This window comes from Chrysemys picta, chromosome 11 (assembly GCF_011386835.1).
Source record: "Chrysemys picta bellii isolate R12L10 chromosome 11, ASM1138683v2, whole genome shotgun sequence".
NCBI classification, from domain to species: Eukaryota; Metazoa; Chordata; order Testudines; family Emydidae; genus Chrysemys; species Chrysemys picta.
Window position 1 is genome coordinate 2795033 of NC_088801.1, and position 22329 is coordinate 2817361.

At 49.5% G+C, this 22329-nt stretch overlaps 2 protein-coding genes across 11 annotated transcripts in view; one reads left to right on the plus strand and one right to left on the minus strand.

The window, feature by feature from the left end:
• Nucleotides 1–1746: 1746 nt before the first annotated feature.
• Nucleotides 1747–15300, minus strand: CNOT9 (CCR4-NOT transcription complex subunit 9). Of its 5 annotated transcripts, none has more exons than XM_065560465.1 (8): nt 15143–15300; nt 10036–10215; nt 9070–9185; nt 7548–7657; nt 5857–5966; nt 3938–4036; nt 2987–3078; nt 1747–2285 (listed from the first exon to the last, which is right to left on the minus strand). In XM_065560465.1, exons 1-8 carry the CDS (start codon nt 15164–15166, stop codon nt 2117–2119), a joined length of 900 nt encoding a protein of 299 aa, XP_065416537.1. In that variant the 5' UTR covers nt 15167–15300; the 3' UTR covers nt 1747–2116. The 5 variants fall into 5 exon arrangements, with proteins under 5 accessions (XP_065416537.1, XP_065416536.1, XP_005279775.1 ...); XM_065560464.1 differs by having other exon boundaries at nt 1747–2291; XM_005279718.5 differs by lacking the exon at nt 15143–15300 and having other exon boundaries at nt 10036–10263.
• Nucleotides 15301–15354: 54 nt separating this feature from the next.
• The window catches only part of USP37 (ubiquitin specific peptidase 37), a 57241-nt gene continuing 50266 nt past the window's right edge, over nt 15355–22329 (plus strand). Inside the window, exons 1-4 of one of the 6 annotated variants that reach the window (XM_065560457.1) lie at nt 15355–15542; nt 17968–18180; nt 21302–21473; nt 22013–22113. In XM_065560457.1, coding sequence (XP_065416529.1) covers nt 18025–18180; nt 21302–21473; nt 22013–22113 — 429 coding nt within the window. In that variant the 5' untranslated portion in view covers nt 15355–15542; nt 17968–18024. Of the gene's footprint in view, nt 15560–16348; nt 16486–17967; nt 18181–21301; nt 21474–22012; nt 22114–22329 lie in introns of those variants that run through there. The other 5 variants (XM_065560458.1, XM_065560456.1, XM_008167748.4 and 2 more) reach the window with 5 other exon arrangements.

The window sequence follows — 22329 nt, forward strand, 5'->3', positions numbered from 1 at the left end:
CTAGTTCATACCGGAATCCCGGCCTCATTTACCATCTGCCTCTCCACACGGCCCAAGCCCCGCTCTGGGATCTTGCCCCCGACTCTCAGACTGGCATGGCTGGGGCTTGGGCAGCGCCAGTGAGGGGCGGGTAATCTCGTCAGGGGAGTCAGGAGCTGGCTTGGAACCCCACCTAGGAAAGAGAGCACAAACTATCTGTTAACTGCTCCGCAGCACAGCCAGCAGGCCCAGGGAGGGGGATTAGAAATGAACCCCTCCCCCGCTCCCCCAGAAGCAGGGCAGCGTTTCCCTGGAGGTGTTTGGGAACCAGAGATTTCCACCTAAGCCCACTCAGTGCTACGTTGTAGGACCTGACCGCGGATGGCTTTGGCCAAACACAAGATTAAGAGCCATCGGCGTGTTCCACTCATCTGAATGGCGCAGACAAGACACAAACAGCTCCTGCAATCAGACGCAGACAAGACCGTGGGGTGGGTCTAGACACCGGACAGGTCAGGGAGAGGCAGGGAGACAACCACTTAAAACGGCCAGTATCCTCCCTAGAGCGGATTCGCCTCCCACTCCCCACCCCCAGTCACCACTGACCAACCCAGGATCCGGGAGCCTGAGGGCGCGCTTACCCGGCCTCCCGGATCTCCTGCCTGCGAACGGCCCCTCTCTGATCCCACACTCAGAGATCAGACGGGAACAGTGGTGCTTTGGGGTTTTTTTTTATTAAGTTTAAGTTACAAAACAGAAGCATTTTTAAGTCGCGTCGAGGCGGGGATGGCAAAAATGAGACTATCCGTTATAAAACCAGAGCCCGGGGTAAGGGAGGGAGGCTGGCGCTCTGCCCCCGTCCCGCGGGGCTGGCCGCGGGCTGGGGGAGGAGAGGCCTGGAGGAGGTTAAGACACTGTTGGCACAACAACATGGCCGACGATCAGCAAAAAGGGACAAAGCTTCTCCCCTAGGAAGATTTGGCTGCTCGGTGGCACGGCCAAGCCCGGCTTTCACTGCAGGGCGAGGGCATGGCTGTCACCAGGGGGCCCCGGCTTCTAGCCTTGCTGGACAAGTTACAGCCAACCTGCCTCCCCGCTCGGTTCAGCTGGAAAAGCTAGCCTGTCCCTCTCCACGCAGGCAGGCAGGCGCCTTCATTGCTGTGGGCTGAGGCAGATGCCAACACTGGGCCGGGGGAGAAGGGACGGATGGGGGACGGACAGGAGAGCCAGAGCCCTTGTGTATGGAGGCAGCCTCGAGGCCTGGCGCCCCAGAAAAGCGGACGTCCCTGGAGCCCTTGGCACCTGCCTGAACTGGCTCCTGCGTGTCCCCTGCCGCCCAGAGGCAGGATCTCCTCCTCCAACGGGCTCTGGCCAGCAGCGCGGGCTTCTGAACCCAGCTCCGTCCTGCCGGCAGAGGGCAACACTAGGAGGCGGCGCTGTACTTCATCCAGGGGACGCCGGAGAGCCAGTTCACGGGGCTTTGAGCACAGCAGTCACAGCGGCTGCAATGCACAATTTCCAGCCCAGGAACGCTACCCTGCTGTCACCTCCACCCCCAGGGACGGGCCAGAACCCAGGATCAAAGCCTTCCCTCGCTCCCCCAGCCAGCGGAGTGCAGATGGGCCTGGCTCCAGCCATCGCCCTCGGCAAACGGAAACCAAAGCCCGGGAGGCAGCTGTAGCAGCCAGAAAGAAGCTGCCTCCCGTCAGACGGGGAGAGAGCCGCCCCCCGGGCGAGACGCAGCCGGTTCGCGCTCTGTGGAGGGGATAAAACAACTGGGTCAACTTTTATTGAGCTCGCTCGTCTAACAGACTTGTAAACGGTGAGAGTGACAAGGAATGCGAGGCCACGCACCGCCGGCACGGAGACTGCGCTACGGGGAAGAGTCCACGTCCAGCACGGCCCCAGGCAGACGCCAGCCGAGCTGGGAAGAGGCGGTGCTTGGCTTTTAAGCTGCAGTAACAGTATGTGCTGGTGTCACAATCCCCCCGCGGCTGGGGGAACGGTCCTGCTGGCTGGGAGGCGGGCAGGCCGGAGGCCGGCCTGCGCACCCAGGCGGTTCTGGAAGAGGTCATCGGTTCCTGGTTCTCTGTAAACCTGAGCTGTTTCCTCCCTGGTGCCCCGCCCTCCGCGGGTGTCATTGCGGGGGCAGGGGGATGCCCCTGGGGTCGGTGACCTGACCCTCCTGCAGGTTCTTGACGAGCTGTGCCAGCCAGCGCTTGGTGGTGGTGTCGTCCTTCAGCACCTGGGCGAAGGTGGTGTCCTTCAGCTGGTCAGGAAGGCACTGTCTGAGAGCCTCTCGTGCCCTACATCAGGAGACAAGAAACAGGGGGACCAACAAATAAACTCACATTGACAAGAGGGGAGCAGGCCCCCTGCTGGGACAGGCTGCTCTGAGCACGCCTGGGAAACTCCGCCCCCCCAGACCGTGGCCAGGACCTCCCCACTCTCCAAACCCAAGAGCTCCAGGCAGATCCCCCACATTAAAGGGAACTGACCCAAGGGCCCCCCCATCCCAATGCATTCCCAGTCACAACCTCCTTCCAGACACGAGGGGGGCAGCATGTCTGCACAGGAAGCCAAGTCAGAAGCGTCAGAGCCTGCCCGGCAAGGGCCGGAGTAAACACAAATATAGCTAGCCAGAGAAGTGGCCCCTCGTTACTCCACCACTCCGCCCTCCATGAGCCCTTTGCAGCACTTCTCCGTCTCACCTGCCAGCGCACCCCCAAAGGGGCGAGGCAGAGCTCACGCAGTGGCACTGGTCCCTACGGGGTCAAGTCACGCTGGGACAGTTGTAATTTATGACCATTCAACCTGCGTTACAAGAGTCAGGCAGAGCCCAGGTGCTGGGGGAGCTCACAGGCCTGGCGCGAGAAAGGTCCCAAGGCTGACCGAGAGGCAGACACACGAAGTGGGAATCCCGATGGAACGGCGCTTCCAGTGAGAGGGGGAAGCACCTTTGCTCTCTGGCCCCTCAGGAACCCCTGAAAACTCCTAAAATGTTTACCTTGGGTTATCGGAAAGGCGAAGGTAGCAGCGGACCACGTGTTTCAACAGCCTTGCTGACGGCTCCTTGGAGAGCTGAAGGACCATCTTACCCTGTTCAACAAAGGAGCAGCTCCAGTTAGAGAAACGGTGTTAAGAAAAAGCACTAGGAAGTGCTGAACTTCGGTGGTTTTGTTTCATTCTCCCAGGACCGGGACCGGGTTCTGGCAGCCACCAAAGTGGAGGTGACTGGTGCCTGTTGGCAGGTGGATAGCATCTTTCCAGTCTAGCGAGTAACACTAATAGGAGATGACCCCCACTCAAAGATCCTGGCCAAACCAGGGCCACTACTGCGGGGCTCTCTCCAACCAAGACCCACTTACAGCTGGATGGACCCAGAGGTCATTACAGATTATGTCACCGGCCATTTCCTTCAAAACTTGATTAATTCATATTCAACCCAGGACCTGCAAGAGTTCCACCTCCCTGGGCTTTGGTCCAAGGGTCAGGATGGAAAGCATTTCCCAGGACTATGTTTTCAGCATCTGCTCACTCGATTTGCCTACAGGTGACAGCATTCCCCCTCCTTTAGAGCCGTAAGAGAGGGGTAACGAATGTCTAATAAGTACTTGACAGAAATCTACATAATCCGACCTCAGGCCCATTGGATATTAACTGATCTATGCTGCTAAAATAGCTCGTTTTGCATCGTTTACGTCCCATCTCACTCCCCTTACTGAGGGGAGATTCTAACTGTGCAGGTTTTAGTCAGTCTATTCATAAATATCAACTCTCTGTTTTACACCCATCCCAGTAAGAGTTAGACGAGAAGCTGCCGGTGAATTTACAAAAGTGACCCTGGGAAGCCTGCATAGGACAGACCCTTGGCAACAGGTGCAATCATGAGTAAACACAAGCCACTGGGTGCTCCAGCATAACCCCTTTAGTAAGTGAAGGGAGCAACCGATCCTACCAATATCATGGCGACATGAGAAAACCGCTCATAAGTCTGGCAGATATACGCCAATCCTGTATCATCCAGGAGGATCTTCTGTAGAATAAACGTAGCAACCTGGAACAGAGGGGAGAAATCACTTAACCAGCTGCTCCTCTAATGGACCACGTCCTGTTTGTTCTTCTGACAGCAACCCCAACCAACTGCAAAATGGACACATGCCAAGAGCACCAAGTATTTCAACAGGGGGGGCTAACAGGTTTACTCAGTTTCAAACCAGAAGGAACAGCTGGTCTTTACACAGCACATGGAATTCACTGTGAAGGGGAGAAAGGAACAAACAGATCAGGACTCACCGACTCAAAGGGGCACCAGACCCTGACCCGAACAACAGATGCAAAACCTGCAGACACCTCTCCACCGCTACAGAGATATACATCCCACAACACACCTTTCAGGATCCCTGGGCGCTGTACATACATATCACAACATGTGGTGCACCTCGCCCAATGCCCCACCAGCGATGACGTGGATGAAATCAATACTCCCCCGTATAAACTCACAGAAAAATGATAAAAGACGAACACACCACGTGTCCTGCGGGCGAACGCCTGTCCCAAAGCGATCACTCTCTATCTGACCTACCAGTCCTCGGCCTCAAAGGAAACCCACAGAACGCTTTCAAAAGACGAGCCTGGGAGCTTAAATTAATAGACTCATAGAAGATCAGGGTTGGAAGGGACCTCAGGAGGTATCTAGTCCAACCCCCTGCTCAAAGCAGGACCAATCCCCAACTAAATCATCCCAGCCAGGGATTCATAACTTTGCTAGGCACTAAAAATCATGGTCTTAATAAAGACACTGGATTTATGGCTTGTTACCACAATCTGTAACCCACTAACCCCTCTTTTTTGTCCTGACTGCCAGGGTGTTAATGGGCCACTTCACCTTGAATTGTGTCCCCCTCAGAATGTGTGTGAACAACGTGCGTTAAACCATTTGTTTCACCTCCTTTTTAGCTGTAACACCTTTCCCAGACCTGAGGAAGAGCTCTGTGTAGCTGGAAAGCTTGTCTCTCTCCCCAACAACAGATATGACCTCACCTATCTTGTCTCTCAAACAGCCTGGGGCAAACACAGCTAGAACAACGCTCCAAAGGGAAGAGAGGCAGATACAGCAACTGGATAACAATGAAGGGCTGTGTTGAGTCGTATGTTCATTAAGGCTATGTCTGTACTACAACTGTACCGACGCAGCTGTGCCGCTGTCAGATCTCTCATGCAGCTGTTCTACACTGGCGGGACAGAGCTTGCCCGTCGGTATCATTAAACACCCCCAACGAGCAGTGGGAACGCTCGCCCGCCGACACAGCGCTGTGCACTGCGCTGCTTATGCCAGCGTCACTTAGCTCGCTCGGGGGGATGGAATATTCACACCCCTGAGCGACGTAAGTAGTAGTGTGGACATGGCCTAACAATTACTGCCAGGCTACCCGAGGTAACGGGCAATTCAGACCGGTCAACTGTCGAGAGAGGGGAGACAGAGGGGAACACCCCATCCCATGGCCCTGCTTATTCATTGCCCAGCTGGCTTGTGGTTTTCATCTCAAGTGTTAACAGCCAGGCTGCCTCTCTGGAAGAGATGCTTTAATCAACCCCCAGTGACTAAGCTAGGTACAGGAATGACGGAATACGATTCTCTGGCTAGTGCGGAGCAGGACGGTGGATAACATCCAGCTCGGATCTTCACAGCAACATTTTGAAAGGCGCTAAAGGGATCAGCAATTGCCCCTGTCGTTTTACGATGTCAAGTTGCAACAGGGAGACGTTCAAACTAACTGGTAAGACGCACTGATCTGCTGCGTGCAGGGACATGAACAGAACCCCTGGGAAACGACCAACAAAAACAAATCACTTAATTCAACTAAAAGCAAATACCGTCTTGGAAAGTTCGCTGCCAGACTCCATGATGCGCAAGCAGAGGGGGATAATTTCTGTTGTCAACAAAAAGTTTATCACTTCTTGCTCATCCGTCTTCACCAGGGCCCCTAGAAACAGAGAAAAGAGCTGCAGATTTTAATCCCTCCTGTCTTTGAAAGTGCAGCCTGAGCTGGGGGCAAAGGTTTCTACGAGCACAGCGATGACCAGAACGCCAGCACTGCTCAGGTTTGCCCAGCGAACGGGAGACTCTGGGCACCGCCTGAGTACAAAGAAGAATATCTGAATGGTTACGGAGCGAAGGCTCAAGCAGCAGCCGTACCCCAAATTCGGCTTCTCAAACCGTTACCATCCGGTGGGGACAATCCTTTGGATTCCTAGCACCCGCTTTGCCGAAAGCGGCCCACCCACTCGCTTGTCTGGAACTTAAGAGCCATTAACCGGGGTCATGGTCAGCTGGGAGGACTGTCCAGTCCCATGCCACCTGGGTGGATCGAGCGGACTTGCAGCGAGAAGCAGGAGGGGTTACTGGGAATAACACATCTCACCGGAAAAGATTAAAGCGTTGATGCTACCAAGACTAGGCAAACGCTCCCTTCATCGCTCACTGGCTGTACCCCCTCCTCTTTTCTCTGTCTGACTTTACACTGTTTGCTTCACGCGGCAGGGACTGGGCCGTTTCTCTATGAAAACCAACTAGCACATTGTGACCAACATGGGGGGGAAAGAGAGGAAGAGAAGATGGCTTCATGCAACACTCAACGCCGGGTGACCAAAAGGTCCCTGGAAGCTGTGCTCCATGCCTCTCCAAGGCACATATCCTCACCACGCTGCGCATGGGAGTGCAGCCTGCTTCTCTGAGACGAGAACGGGGTGACTGGCATGGGAACGTGCTACATGAACCGGTGCCGGGCACTGCGCAGCCTGTGCAACCCTCATCTGAATCTGCTGCCGTTTCCAGCTAGGGAACTGCATCGCTTCAGCGGAATGAAGCAAATGTGCCAGTTTTTAAAAGGCCGGTAAAGTCTAAGCTTTGTCTCCTCCCAGATCTGAATCACACCATCAGTTGACCACTGGCGACCTTTATGAGAAATGAAGCATCTTAGAGACGCCAGCTTAATGCCCCACTTACTGTGCTGGGTTCGAAAGCTTTTAGGAAAAAACTAATCTAGAGGAAAATGACACCGGAGTAAATTCATGACAAGAAAATGGAGAAAAGCTCTGGAAGTTTGGCCCCCTCAGTCATTACTTCTCTTGACGGGCGCAGCTCGTAGCTGAAGAAACAGCAGCGTCTCTGTTCCTGCAAGCGAACTCCCCACCTGCTTTGAGGCCAGGACTTCCCAATGGAGCCAATGCTTCTTGTGCCTTGGGCGCATGCTATCGATACATCAGCCATGCACTTGCCTTTGGTGTGACAAACCCACCAGCAACCCAGCCATGGTCCGAAACTCCAGGGTCTCTTCTACCACTGACACAGAATTTATCTACACAATTCCCACCAGTATGAATGGGAGTCACGCTGGTAAGCTCGCCGCACAGCGATGGGAAGTCAGACGTTATCACATAACTCAGAAGATCACGTAGGGAAGGACAGCAACAGAGGTTTAAGGTGCTGCTACACTAAAGGCATGGGATGAGTGGCCCACAGGAAAGGAGGAGTCAGCGCTCCCAGCGTTTGCATGACTGCTTACCAATCACTCCAAGGCTGGTAAGCCGCAGGTATTCAAATGGACGAGTCTTGCTAACTGTGTGCAAGAAGGGGTACAAGAAGAGAGGGATGTGAGCTGCAAGGAAGGCTGACCTGGAAGAAAAGGCAGAAGACACATTGAACATACACCACGAGAAGCCAAGAGGGCTAAACAGAACACACAATCCAGTAACCGCGCGGTACATCTGCCTCCACCTGACCAGACGTTAACACCCACCGCTCTGGGCGGGCAGGCAAAGTATCCTCCGTTTACAAATGGAGAGAGGGGAAGTGACATGCTCTGGACGGGCAGGCAGGTGATGGGTCACAGGTACGGCTCCCAACGGGCGAAGGATCACACACATCCACATTTCTGTGTTACCCCTTCTCCCCCATTCTGATCCGCCTCTTGTCTCACCCACGTAACAACTGATTTTGTAGGCTGTAGATGCTTTGGTGCAGTGACTTATTTACCAGGTGCATGCCCAGCCCCCGGCCCGATGGGACCTCAATCGGCTTGGCCTCTAGATACTACTACAGTATAAATATTGCACAAGACCGACCGTCACCACAGCACTCAGTCATCCCTGGCTCCCAGCCCCAGAACCCATTTCTGAGAATGGGCTGGAAAGAATTCTGATTGCGGGAAGTCCCCAGAGGAAGAGGTTCCCCTGTTGACATACATTTCCAAAGGTCATCCTAGGGGAGTTCTACTGAACGCACAGGACTGTGTTCAGACTAAACAGAATCCACCCTTCAGATACTGGGCTTGAGTTTCTACATTTTTATGAAGTTATAAAGGAATCCAGTGAAAAATCTGGACTGTTTCCTTGAAGACTAGCTTAAGGAGCAGTGCTGTTAAACCTTGTTTGGCAGAGGCTGAAAGACAGTCTGCTTCCTAATTGTTCCCCCAATTTCGTTACAGGGCCTTATTCACAGGGAGAACGGAAACATGAGAGAACATGGCCATTAGGTCGGATTTCTTCTGGGTTTCAGTCACAGGGCTTTCGGGCAAGCATCTGGATTATTCCTTTCCTTGTTCAAGTAATGGGGACAGTGAGGCCCTAGGATACTGGAGGGACAGTGTTCTCCAGCAAATAAGGCACTTGACTGGGACTCCAGGCGTGGCACTTCCACTGACCTGCTGAGTGACTTTGGGACGTTTTCCCAGGCTGTGCCTCTCTTCCTCCCACCCGCTGTCTTCTCAAATTACACTGCAAGCTCTTATTCGGTGCTAGCACAACAGGGCCCCAATCTCAGCTGGAGTGTCTTGGGGAGACCACGTTTTAGAGAGCGGGGTATTTGAGGAAATCTCAAAATGCAATGTCCTATGTTTGGGGCTTCTGTCAAGCTGCATGCAAAGATCCCCAAAGCCGCTGTTTATCATCTAGTGTCATATGCCACGCTGCCTTTAATGTGGAGGCACTACAAAGAACTTACCCCTTGCCTAGAGCAAACGATTTACCCAGCCCGACACACAGTTTACAGGGACCTCAAGGCTAACCAATATGACTGATGACATTTACCTGGTTTCCGGATGCGACGCAACGCACTGCAGGAGTGCCAGAGCATTGCAGACTCGGTTAGATTGATGGGCTGTCAGGGTTGGCGGGTTGATTGATGGATAAATATTTACAATTTCCTAAGAAAGTTAAACAAAGCAAAATTAAAGGAGAAAACCAGACCAAGCTGCAGAAATACATTCGCCTGATAAGTGGCTGCACGTGCCAGAGAGATGGCTGCCTTCTGTTTGCCACAGCACTGCTGCAAGCATCATTTTAAAAGGAAGTTATGCAACCTGGGGAACTCAAACTTTGCCCAACCGAGGGCTGCACCATGCAAATTGCCAGGTATCAAGGTGATGCATCTACTCTGCATGTAATTAAGCAGATTACAGCTGCCCTTAATTGTTGGTTAGATACTATGGTGACTGATGCCCTGAAAGTACCAACAAACAACAGCGGTGCAGTCCACTGCGCCTAGAAGTCCCAGCATGCAAAGCTCTATCCTGCTCTAGCACATGCTGGGACCTCTGGTCTCCCTGAAGCGAAGACGCTCTGGGTACCAAGAAGGATGAACTGCATGAGCACAGGGGGCAGTTATAAGGACGTGAGTGAGGAGGAAAAGTCTGACCCATGCCTGTCCATTTCTAACTTAAGCTCTTTCTGACTTTCTTCCCTTGCTCCATGCGTATGCTGAACAGGAGTTTCTCAGTGCCCGTCCCTCTTATTTTAATTTAATTCCTCAAAGGAAACCCCCAGGTCTCGTACTCGGAGAGCCAAGCAGCAGCTGTGGAACGTGTTGGACTGCTGAAGAGGCGAACAGGGAGGGACGTGTGTGTTTTTATTCAGAAGGCTCTCTTGCAGTAGGAAGGGTTAAGTGACAGAGAGGTCACTCAGGAAACCCAAGAGACACCACATCAATGAGCAAGCTCTCCCGGTCACCCCCGCAGCACCCGAGCATCATTTCAGGTGCAAAGGAAAAGCACCCACCTGCAGAAGAGCTGCGATTGTGCCAAATGAGTGCCATAGCATTGGGGCCAGGTCAGGGACTGATTCACGCTTCTTACTCAGCTCCAGCAAGGCATTCTCGCGGGTCTCAGGGCTGGACAGCTCATTAATCCACTGATAGATCTTCTCTCTATCCACCTGAGCCAGTGCTGTCGGCACAGGCTTGAGGGGAGACAATAAAACGGGTAAGTACATCACGGTTTTATCGGATTCAAACCAGGCCCTTTTCAATGGAGAGAGACAGATGAAGCCAGGCAGTTAATGCAACCTCAATTAGAGGAGGGAGAAAGCCACAGACCTGCTTTTCTAATAGTGTTCTGGATCCAGATAACGGCCTCAGTTCAATGCTTATCATTTCACCTGCCACGAAACGTGGACAGGTGGCTTTGCTTCATGGAATAAATCTATCGCTACTATAGTTTCTCTGTATCCTCTGGCCAAATGTTATCTAGCAACTTCCTTCAGCAACATTCAGTGAATCACACGACTTCACATCTATACACGCAACAGACTAGGACAGGTTATTTTTCATTCTTTTTCCAGTAGAAATCGGTGCTCTATCACGGCGCCAACCCTGTCTACGTTAAGTATCTTTAGACCCTGCACTCAAAGTGTAAGCATAATAAAAATGTATTTAAAGGAGCACTTAAGACGTGTTAGTTTAGAGTCCACTATTTTTATACCTCCCACAAGCTCAAGACAGCAGCTTTTCAACGCAAGCGACGTTCACTCAAAACTACATTAAAATAAGTGTCCCACATAAATGAAAAAAATTCTAATTATTTTATCAACCGCCGCATGGTACAATGGGGCATTTTAAAAGTATTGCTAGAGAGACATTGTGCTACAACGAGGTGTTGCACAAATCCATCTTTCTTGTGTCCCCAAGAACGTCAGTCTCTTCCCTAAGTATACACCTCTACCCCGATATAACGCTGTCCTCAGGAGCCAAAAAATCTTACTGTGTTATAGGTGAAACCGCGTTATATCGAACTTGCTTTTTTCCGCCGGAGTGCGCAGCCCCGCCCACCCGGAGCGCTGCTTTACCGCATTCTATCCGAATTCATGTTATATCAGGTCGCGGTATAGCGGGGTAGAGGTGTATAACTTAAAGGGAACCCCTTATTAATTTGCTTTGTGGGAAAAATCCTTTCCAGAAAAGGACAGAGAGAACTGAATCTGTACCCACACTCGGGTAATATTTTTAAGATTAAGCATGAGAGTTTTTAAAGATATTTCAATACCCACTTTCCCACGAGATCAGTGAAAGAGTAACATCTTCAGTAAGTTCTCAGGTAGAAAAGAATCACATTGGGGAATCCAGGATTTTAAGATCTCTCTGATTTCCTTTACAGAGGAGCTAAACTTTCATTAAAAACCAAAGTCTCATGCCTTTTTGAATGCTCTTTACAACAGCAATATAAACTAACGCACTGCAGCTCTATTAAAGTGACAATCTGGTAGTGTAGGTTGAAAATTCAGGTTTAACTAGATATGAATAGGGACTATTTTCTTGAAGTTTAGATCAACCAGTTACAGTGTATTTAGATTTAAGCATTCCCTTGCAGTGTCCTCTGCAACTCAAGTCTTGCACAAGAACTAGGAAGTGAAATCAACTAGTACCAGAAGTGAAACTGTACAACAGGAACCAACCTTTACAGAACTTTGGAAGTTAGAAATGAGAGCTGTGTATTAGGGTTCATCTAATTCTTTGGGATACCATTCCACAGCCTCACTTCTCAATATCAGCAAGTGTTTTCCTTATATTTAGGTAAAGTTTTTCCTCTTAATTTCATCCATTGGGCTCAGTTATATCCCAGGCACATTCTAACTCAGGGGCAGGCAAACTTTATGGAGGGGCCACATCGAGTTTCTGTAATTGTATGGCAGGCCAGTTAGGGAAGGCTGTGCCTCCCCAAACAGCTAGGCATGGCTTGGCCCCTGCCCCCTATCTGACCCCCCCCCCCGCTTCTCGCCCCCTGATGGCCCCCCCCAGACTACTGCCCCATCCAACCGCTCCCCTGTTCCCTGTCCCCTGACGCCCCTCCCTCCCCCCCGGGACCTCCTGCCCCATCCCTCCCTGTCCCCTGACCGCCCCTGGACCCCCCTGCCCCATCCATCCCTCCCCGTTCCCTGACCACTCCTGCCCCCCGCTGCCCCATCCAACCCCTCCTCTCATTCCTGACTGCTCTCCTGGGACCCCTGCCCCATCCAACTCCCCCCCCTTCCTGACTGCCCCCCCCGGGATCCCTGCCCCCATTCAACCCCCTGTTCCCCGCCCTCTGACTGCCCTGACCCCTATCCACACCCCAAACTCCCCTGCCCTCTATCCAATCCTCCCCCCCCCGCCCCCTTAACGCGCTGCCTGGAGCACCGGTGGCTGGCAGCGTTACAACCGTGCCGCCCAGAACACCAGGACAGGCAGCTGCGCCACCCGGCTGGAGCCAGCCACGCCACCGCGCAGCACAGAGCACCGGGTCGGGCAGGGCAGCTGCAGAGCCGCGGCCAGGCAAGAGCTCGCAGCCCCACAGCCCAGAGCATTGTGCCAGCGGTGCAGTGAGCTGAGGGTGCGGGAGAGGGGGAACAGCAGAGGAGAGGCCAGGGGATAGCCTCCCAGGCCAGGAGCTCAAGGGTCGGGCAGGAGGGTCCCGCGGGCCATAGTTTGCCCACCTCTGTTTTAATTCTTCCCCACCCTGGGTATTTATGCTATTAAAAATCTGTAGACTTAATAACCCCTTGCTCTTATTCACTAGGAAAGTATTTGTTTAGTGATATCAGATTATCTGTAGATGTCAGACACAGTCAATCCCTGCCCTGCAAAGCTCATTACACATTTTAACTCTTCATCTTTCCTCAAATCAATCCTTCCGACCCTCTCTCCCTGTTTTCCAGATACTTTTTCAGACCCTCAAACCAGAATATTTCTTGAATGGTGAAGAGTGACATTTATTCTGTTGCAAGAGTTAGAAGTGTAATCCTGTTAGCATCTCCTATAACAGAGTTTAGGAATACATGGAAAACGGGAAGATCTAATTTGTGTTTGTTTATGATGACTGAATGACAAGCCCTTTGACAGCTAAACATTCAGGTCTATTTTGCTAGACATATTGGAAAGTTCAGTTCAAGTTAACAGTTCAAATACGTTGACTCCGCAGCAATGCATGCACAAATGTATAGTGTCCAGTGCCTTCCTAAGAAAGAATCAAATTTCTCCCTACAGATTCCCATCTGGTACTTTTCCCTGAAAGTCTCATTTATTTTTAATGTAGTCATTGATAAAATATTCTAATTTTCAAATTGCTGTTTTCAAGGCTCACAGTCTCATTCTCCTTCCCTAAGATCTTGGGAAATGTCAAATGCTGTATGTAAATATTGCCGATACTTATCAATGATCTTACTAAATACCCTCTGTTGCACCTCATGCATGCAAGAGTGATGTCAGCTGTCTTAAAGCACCACGCACTGAGCGCTTGTGAATCACTGAAGAGCATTTACCTGCAGTGTCCCTGCCAAATTGCAACTCTGACAATTACATAACAAACTTGATTTAGCCAATTGGGGACTTCTTTAATTAAGCAACTGCCCCCCAAGCATTCTGGGTAAAAAACATTGATTAACACACAATATTGCCTAATTGTGTGTGTTTTTCTAACTATATTGTTAGATAATCAACCTGATAACACCAACATGAACCTTTATTTAACAATGACCTAGCAGGGGTCTGATTAATTTGTATTTTCACTCTCATACTTCTATTTCAAGTTTTCTGTCGTTCATTGTTTGTGCTCCATTCTCTGGACCTCACATCTATTATCTTATGCCCCTTTCAGATTAGCATCTAAATGCAGGCTCTGCCAGCGGTCTCACTACGTAAAAGGCCAATGCTCTGCCTTATTACAGTTTTGTAACAACAACTTCTTCCAACCTGAAAAATAAAAATGCCTGTTTATAGGCCCAACAGCCTTGCCTAAGGATAGTGGGATGTACTGCAGCCATCAGTACCTTGCAGAGATGGTTGCATTTTGGGTCCCATTTATATTTCTATATATAAATGCAAGTTGGTGGACAGTAAAGACATTTCATCGCAGTTCACAGAGCGTATATTTATTGAAGACTTTTTAAATTAGCGCTCAACAACTTGCTCTCCATTATTAAATGACTGTTTAAAAACGTCAAGTATCAGAGGGGTAGCTGTGTTAGTCTGGATCTGTAAAGAGTGACAGAGTCCTGTGGCACCTTAAAGGCTAACAGACGTGTTGGAGCATAAGCTTTCGTGGGTGAATGCCCACTTGGTCAGGTTTATCACAAGGAAGCCTAGTGTACAGCTAGGAGCTTAATGGGAGGTACCACAATCCCTTATCCACCATAAAAAAGGATAGAATCCTATTGCTATAAAAACACAAGGAATGATGGAAATAATTAACCTTCTGCTTTCACCCTTTTGTGCTCTACAAATGTATTTAGTCCAGCAATGAATATTTACAATCGCTGCCTAGGAAAACTAAAGGCTGCTCGAATTAGACACCGCTAAGTACTGGAGTGACTCATGTTTGTTTTTGTTTGTTTAAGCCCGACTAGGACTTGCAGTGAATGAGTTTTAAAACATCCCTACAACTTGATCTCGCAGTAAACTGCCCCGGTGCACACAGGCCACGGCAAAGACTCGGTTTCAATGAGCGTCAATCACCTCACGGAGGGATTTGGAATCCGCCCGCGAAGAGCCGAACTCGACACTACGGAGAGGGGCCGAAGCCCCAACAAGCCCCGCATGGGCTCAGCCTCCCACGCCCCGCAGCCCCGGCCCGGGGAAGTTCTCCGGCCGGCGCTGCCTCATGCAGGAGGGCGGAGCAGCGAATCCCGCGGGGCCCAGGAGACCCCCCCGGGGGTTCGCAGGAGAGGCGGCGGGGACCGGGGCCGGCGAGTCTGGCGGGAAGAGAAGGGGGCGGGGACGGGGCACCAGGCCGGAGGGGGGGGGGGGGGACCCGGCCGCTCTCGGCGAGCTGCGAACGGGGACCCAGCGCCAGGCCCGGCCCGGGGCGGGAGGGGGGAGGGGGCGAGCCCGGGCCCGGCCGCAGGGGGCGGGACTCACCGCGGCCGTGGCCAGGCTGTGCATGTTCGGAGCCGCCGCTCGCGCCGCCCAGGGCCGGGATCAGGAGGCCGCCGCCATGGGGCCCAGGCCGCCTGCGCGCCGCCGTGACCCCTGCCCTGCGCCCTCTCACCCCGTCACGTGCTCTGAGCGCGCGCAGCCGGCGGGCGCGGACGGAGCCCGCGCGCGGTGAATCCTGGGGCAGGGAGCGGGCCGTGCCGGGGGAGGCCGAGGGTCCGCCACGCGCCTGCGCGCGTGCTCCGCGGCGCGGTGACGTGCCCGCGCCGTACGTGCGTGTCTCGCGCTGCTGCCCGCTTCCCGCCATCTGCCTCCTCCTCCTCCCCCCCCCCGGTCTCCCTGAGGAGCGAGCGCCGGCGGGGCCGCGGGAGACACCGAGCGGCAGGTAGCGAGCTGGGCCGGGTAGGGGCCATACCCCCCCCCTCCGCGCGGACAGGGAGTCCCGGTCCCCTCCCGCCGTGTCCCCCCGCCCCCGGGTCCCGGCCCACTCAGCCCCGGGGTCGCTCCCTAGCCCGGCGCGTCGAGCCCCCCCCGCCCTCCAGATCCCCTCCCCCCTCGGTCCGCCCCCCCCCCCGCGCTGCGCCCCCCACAGCCCTAGGCAGCGCCCGGCTCTCCCGCCGGGGTCTGCCCGTGTGGGCCCGGCCCGAGCCCCCGCCCCCGGCCCTTCGTGCCCTCCTGGGGGAGCCGGAGCCCAGCGGGGGGGGTGGAAGGGCTCCCGGGCCTAGGGACGGCCCCGCCGACCCGGCCCAGCGTTTCTGGGGGCGGGCAGATGCCTGGCGTTGACCTGCCGTCCTGGGGTCTGTTCAATCGCTCTGTGGCAAAGGGAGCGCGCCTCTGATTCCCCAATTCTCCCACCGCCAGATGCGGGGTAGGGGCAGTGTCTGGTCGGAAAACGTGTGTGTGTGTGTGTGTGGGGGGGCTATAGATTTCTGTCTTTCGGCCCCTTGGCCTGTCTGCATTGCTGCAAGAAAAGTAAAGGGGAGCGGGGAGGGTAAGCGGCCACCAAAAGTGGCGAAATGCTGAAGTTCTCCGCTTTAGCCATTGACAGCGGTCTGGTCTGTGGACATATTTACACGAGACTTTCCCTCCAGCGCCGCTCTAGAGGTGCCAGTAATGGGGGAAGCGCCGGTTTTGACTACTGTGTATCACCTGGCTGAGAGCAGATCTAGCTGACACCTGTATCTTGTGTATATTGGCATCTCCGACCATTGCTTTCCCTAGCAGTGGTGGAGAGAGAAAAAGTCTACTCCAGGGAACGGTGATGGATGCAACTTCTTCTCTTGTGTTTTTGGATAAACTGTATCACCTTTCATGGAATTTGTGTCCGGGTTAGTGATGAAAGGACAGGTTGAGTAAGGCACTCTGCTATACCTATTGCTGCTGACTAACCTTCATTCCAGGAACATCTTCATTGTCTGTAAAGAAACTCCCTTAAAACTATGTAGTTCAAATTTGAACAATATAGTTTTATTTTGACCATGCTACTTAGTTACTGTACATGGTGTGTCCTAGGCTGTAATTAAGAATAGTGTTTTAGTCAAAAGTTAAATAGCAAATGGTGGCTGTATGTGTGTTCTTATTAAAAACCAAGGAAAGAAAAGCTTTTATCAGACAATGCCTATCAAAACATGAAGTATTTACAGAATAATTTGTCATGTTATTTTAGTAATTTGTATTAGTGCTGCTTAGAAGCCTCGTTCAAGTTGGAGTCTTAGGGCAGGACTACACTAACCCCCCAATTCGAACTAAGATACGCAACTTCAGCTACGTGAATAACGTAGCTGAAGTTCGAAGTACCTTAGTTCGAACTTACCTCGGTCCAGACGCTGCAGGCAGGCTCCCCCGTCGACTTCGCGGTACTCCTCTTGCCGAGCTGGAGTACCGCAGTCAACGGCGAGCACTTCCAGGTTCGACTTATCTTGTCCAGACAAGACGCGATAAGTCGAACCCAGAAGTTCGATTTGCTTGCTGCCGAACTACCGGGTAGTGTAGACCTACCCTCATTGTACTATGTGCTGTACCAATGTAAAAACACAATCTGTACTCAAAAGTTTACACTCTAGACCAGTGACAAGATGCAACAGGTGACTGAGACAGAAAAATGGATGAGGTTGAGGTGACAATAATTCAAGCATGTAAAATACAAAGAATAAATTTTGTTACTAAAAAGCTGGTTTCTCATTAGATGTTTTATTGTCTAATTTTGGAAACAAAGTGGTTTCCTTGAAAAATTTTTGTTGTTTTTTCTCCTCTACCCATCATCTTTCCTTGCCTGGTCTTAGCTAAAGGTGGATTTGTTGTGGAAACTCTGTGGAAACTACATTCTTAGATTTGCAAGATCTTTTGGTGTCTGTATTGAGTCAGCTCACCCACCGTTAAACATTTAGGGGTTAAAGCAGAGGTCCCCAACCTGTGGGGCACACCCTGTGGCTGGGGCCTGGGCCAGCCCCCACGGGGGACAGGGAGGTAGAGCCACCCAGCTCCACTTCTGGCCCCGCACTCAATGCCTAGCTGTGGCCCCAGCCCCCTTACTATTGTCCACGTTTCCCCCCCGAGCCATTGCCTCACTCTCAGCCCCGGTGGAGGGGGAATGTGGACAGGGGTAAGGGGGTCACAACCATGAAAAGTTTGGGGACCACTGGGTTAAAGTAATGCTGGCCAAATTGTGGAAGATTTCTTTATCCATGTTTCATTTACTGTATTATTCTGTTTTTTTCACTAGACTCCTGCAAAAAATGCTATTCCTTATTTTTACACTTTACGTGGCTATATTTGCCAGTTGTCAATTTTAATTTTCTTATTTTTAACAGGTTTCAAGGTGAAGTAAATTTAGTTAATCTGTTATAAGTTATTTATTTGTAAGAAAAATGGCTCCACTGAAGGTGCATGGACCTGTCCGGATGCGCAGCATTCAAACTGGGATTACAAAATGGAAAGAAGGAAGCTTTGAAATTGTGGAGAAGGACAACAAAGTGAGTCTAGTGGTTCACTACAATGTTGGAGGAATTCCAAAGACATTTCAGGTACTCCAAATATCAAGGTGTTTTGTATGAGCAATGCATGGATTGTTCCCTTTTGTGAACAGCTGTCATTTCCAAGACTACTAAGTATCATACAAGCTTCCCTCTGTGACTGTTCCTTGGTTTTCATTTCCAGAACACTAATCCTTTTGTATAACCATACTTTACATTATTCAGGTGCATTGTTGGGTGGAATGCCAAGGGAGGCGTGAGCAAACCATTAATTGGGAAGAAATGAAAAAGCTTAAGACATGAAAGAAAATTACCAAACTATATAGTATCTTGCTTTTTTAATTACCTTTTTGAAACTCTGTTAGCTTATTTGATAAACTTTCAGAGAATGTATGTGAAGACCTATTAGGTCACCTACACCTTGTCTGCACTAGCACTTTTCCCAGTTGAAGTGCTGAAAATTCCCAGTGTAGACATACCCTTAGTCCAGGTGCAAGACTCTTCACTATTGAACATGGACTACAGTTCTGTCTAGTCTAGATGTTAAATGTGCCAAGAAACTTGACTTCCACCACTTCCCTTGGGAGACGTGATAGATCTCGCTGTCAGGAAGTCTCATCTATTCAGCCTAAATTTTCTTTCTCTTATTTACATCCCATTCCTCCTAATTATTTGTGCCCCAAATGTTATGTCCAAACACACATGAAGATACAGGGCTTGTCCTGAAGAGCTTACAATCTAAAAAAGACAAAGTATAAAAGCATAAAAGTTGGGTTGGATCCAGTATGGCAAGTCCTATGTTTTCTATGTAAGAAAATGATTAGCTTGGGTGATTCTTCGTCTAAGTGCTACTGTATATTTAATATCCCTAAGGACTGTCTGCCTTCTTACCTGATGAGTCCTGGGGAGGTTCCCTTCAGTGGATAGAAGGGATTTAATGGTCCAGAAGGTACCTGCTGAATCTACATTAGGAACGGAAGAGCAAAGTTGTGTATTAATGGCAGGGAATTTGTTTGGATTGATGAGATGAGTAAATCTAGTATCATGTGCTGCCAAAGATTTTAATGAATATATTGGTAGAAAAATAGACAGGGATCATGCCAACTGTAAGGTGCTAAGCAAAGTGTGTGCATTTAATTCTCAGCAATTTGGTGATATTCATGTATTGGAACAATAGTTCCTGTAACAGAAAACACTGGGAGGAATTTTAGGGCCTTTTTTGGTTTTCCAGTTCAGATTCATCAGAAACCTCTTGATCTGCAGGTTTGGGAGACCCTATTGTCATGTTATAGAGGCAAATTTAATTAAATCTTTCTCTCTCCAGAAGCTAGCAGCTCTTCATACTTGTAAAAATGATTTTTTTATATTCGTGGTGCCTAGAGACCTCGGCTGGGTTGGGGCCTCATTGTGCTATCTAGATTCTATGTACAGACATATAGTAAAAGACACTCTTTGTCCCGGAGACTTTATAATTTAGTTTAAACAAGACACACAACTGGTGGCTGGAGAGAATGGAGGATGATGAATAATGTTATGTCTTCAGAGCTTTTTAAGTTGCAACAGGAGGTTTGACCTTGGATGGTGACATGATTGAAAGTCTCTTCTGGTTTGCTTGTTTTAGGAGAGAGTGGAAGATTTGAAGGCCCCACTTGAATTCTTGCTGTACTGAAAGTTTTCAGTTAATTAAAAAAGCAAGGGTTGGGCATAAAGGATGGTGGAAGGGTAGCTTCACCAAATGAAAAACTAATCACTGACTGAAGTGGGTTATGTCTACACTAGAAACGTTACAGTGATGCAGCTGCACAACTTGGTTCCTGAAGATACCAAGAACTCTGTTTATTCATCTATTTAAAAAAGTTTTCCTCAACATACACGCAACCAAAAAAATATCATTGGTCAGGTGATTTCTTGTAGCCAACCTAGCAGAAAGTGAGAACGAATATGTGGATTAATTAGGGAGGGCGATATTTTTTTTTACGTTAACATTGTATTTGACTTGTTGCACTAGTAAATTTTTTACTTTATAAAAAAAAGACCCCAAGTTAAATATATACTGAATATTCAGCAATCTTTTTATACTTACTGATTACCAAGCCAGTTTTTTTCCAACTTGTCAAGAATTTTTACCTTTTGAGGGCTAAACGTTTCTAAAAGTCTTGAGTTATTGAACAACAGATAATTGATGAAAGCGACAGAGAGTCCTGTGGCACCTTTAAAACTAACAAATGTATTGGAGCATAAGCTTTCATGGGTGAATACCCACTTCGTCTAACGAAATAGGTATTCAGTTAGACGAAGTGGGTATTCACCCATGAAAGCTTATGCTCCAATACATCTGTTAGGGCTGGTCCACACTAACCCCCCAGTTTGAACTAAGATACGCGACTTCAGCTACGTGAATAACGTAGCTGAAGTTGAAGTACCTTAGTTCGAAATACAAGGTACTTACCGCGGGTCCAGACGCGGCAGGCAGGCTCCCCCGTCGACTGCGCGTACTCCTCTCGCAGAGCAGGAGTACCGGCGTCGACGGCGAGCACTTCCGGGATCGATTTATCGCGTCTAGACAAGACGCGATAAATCGATCCCAGAAGATTGATTGCTTACCGCCGAACCCGGAGGTAAGTATAGACGTACCTTTAGTCTTAAAGGTACGAAGTGAGTATTCACCCACGAAAGCTTATGCTCCAATACATCTGTTAGCCTTAAAGGTGCCACAGGACTCTCTCTTGCATTTTACAGATCCAGACTAACACGGCTACCCCTCTGATACTTAATTGATGAAAAGTTTCTTTAATTTTGATAACTCTAGCAGCTAAATGAAATTTTACTGAACTCTCATTCATTTAGGATTGAGAGAAACAAGAAATTTGAATCCAGTAAAGTAAGTTTCAGAATGTTGTAAACACTTGAAAATAGGGGCTTGTCAGTGATAGTGATAGTGTTGCCTTTTCTGAGCGGCATTTTAAAAATTCATTAACCATATTAACTTAAGGTTTAGTGATGACTCAGTATGGAGGAGGGGGAAATACTTGTATTTAAGTACATTTTCTTTCTTTATAACTCTTGGACAACATAACTGGTTTTGGAGCTTTTTTCTTTTACTGTGGAAGTACTTAAATAATTTAATTTCTTACAATGATCTATGTTATAGTCACCTTTACTTTCTTTCCAGCTAAGCCATAACATTAAAACTGTGGTCCTACGACCAAATGGTGGAAAATTGTGTTGCCTGATGCTAACGCTAAAGGATGCCAGCTTCCTGACTATTGATAAGGTACCATCTAAGGATGCAAACGAAATGAGGATGTATCTGGATGCAGTCCTCCATGACAGGGTTCATACTGGTAAGTGCAAAACAATGCAAATTGTGTTACTAGCAGGTTGGATAAAGATAAGATTCTGAATTAGTTTGTGTCAGTTCACCTTTGACCATTTTATCCATCTTTGACCATCTTCCCTTTTCTTAAAACTTGTTTATTCCTTGCATTGCTTTTGGTTGAATACTTTTCTTTGGGCCATTGAACTCAATTTTATTTTAATGTTTATGTAACTTTCCTGCAAGGTTGGCATGCACAGTATTTAATTTATAAGTGTGTTGGAATTGCTTCCATTTTTAAAGACATGCACAGTTTCCTCTCCTTTCTCTGAACACTTGGGTTTTGTTGCACATTAAGTACACAGACTGTAGGAGGAAAATCTTTAAACCTTTGCTTTTTAAACACATGCACTCCTGATATTGTGTTATCTGCCAGGTATAGATTCTGGTTTTTACACATACATCTGGTGAATGTTTTGAAAATCTAGCCTTAAATGATTTATGACAAAGAAAGCAAGGCTATATAAAACTACAAGTAAACTAAATGGCGTGTGCATTTATTGTCAGCTGTGAAACCGTCTCAGGGATCTGGCAGCTTTGGAGGTGTTCTGGGCAGCAGGACAACCCAGAAGGAAGCTAACAGGCAATTTCCATATATTGAAAACCAGGTTTGTTAAACAGTTTGTTTACACTTCAGATCTTTGCGTTTCTCTCAGTTCCTTTTAATCACTTCTTCTCTTCCCCCCTCATTTTGTATGTATGATGCATATTGTAGTAGCACAATAGGTGATTCCAGTTTGTGTCCCAAGCCTTCTGAATCAGGACAGGCTTAGATATATATACCATTAGTTGAGTCCTTGGTGGGGTAGTGGGAAAAGTGTGTT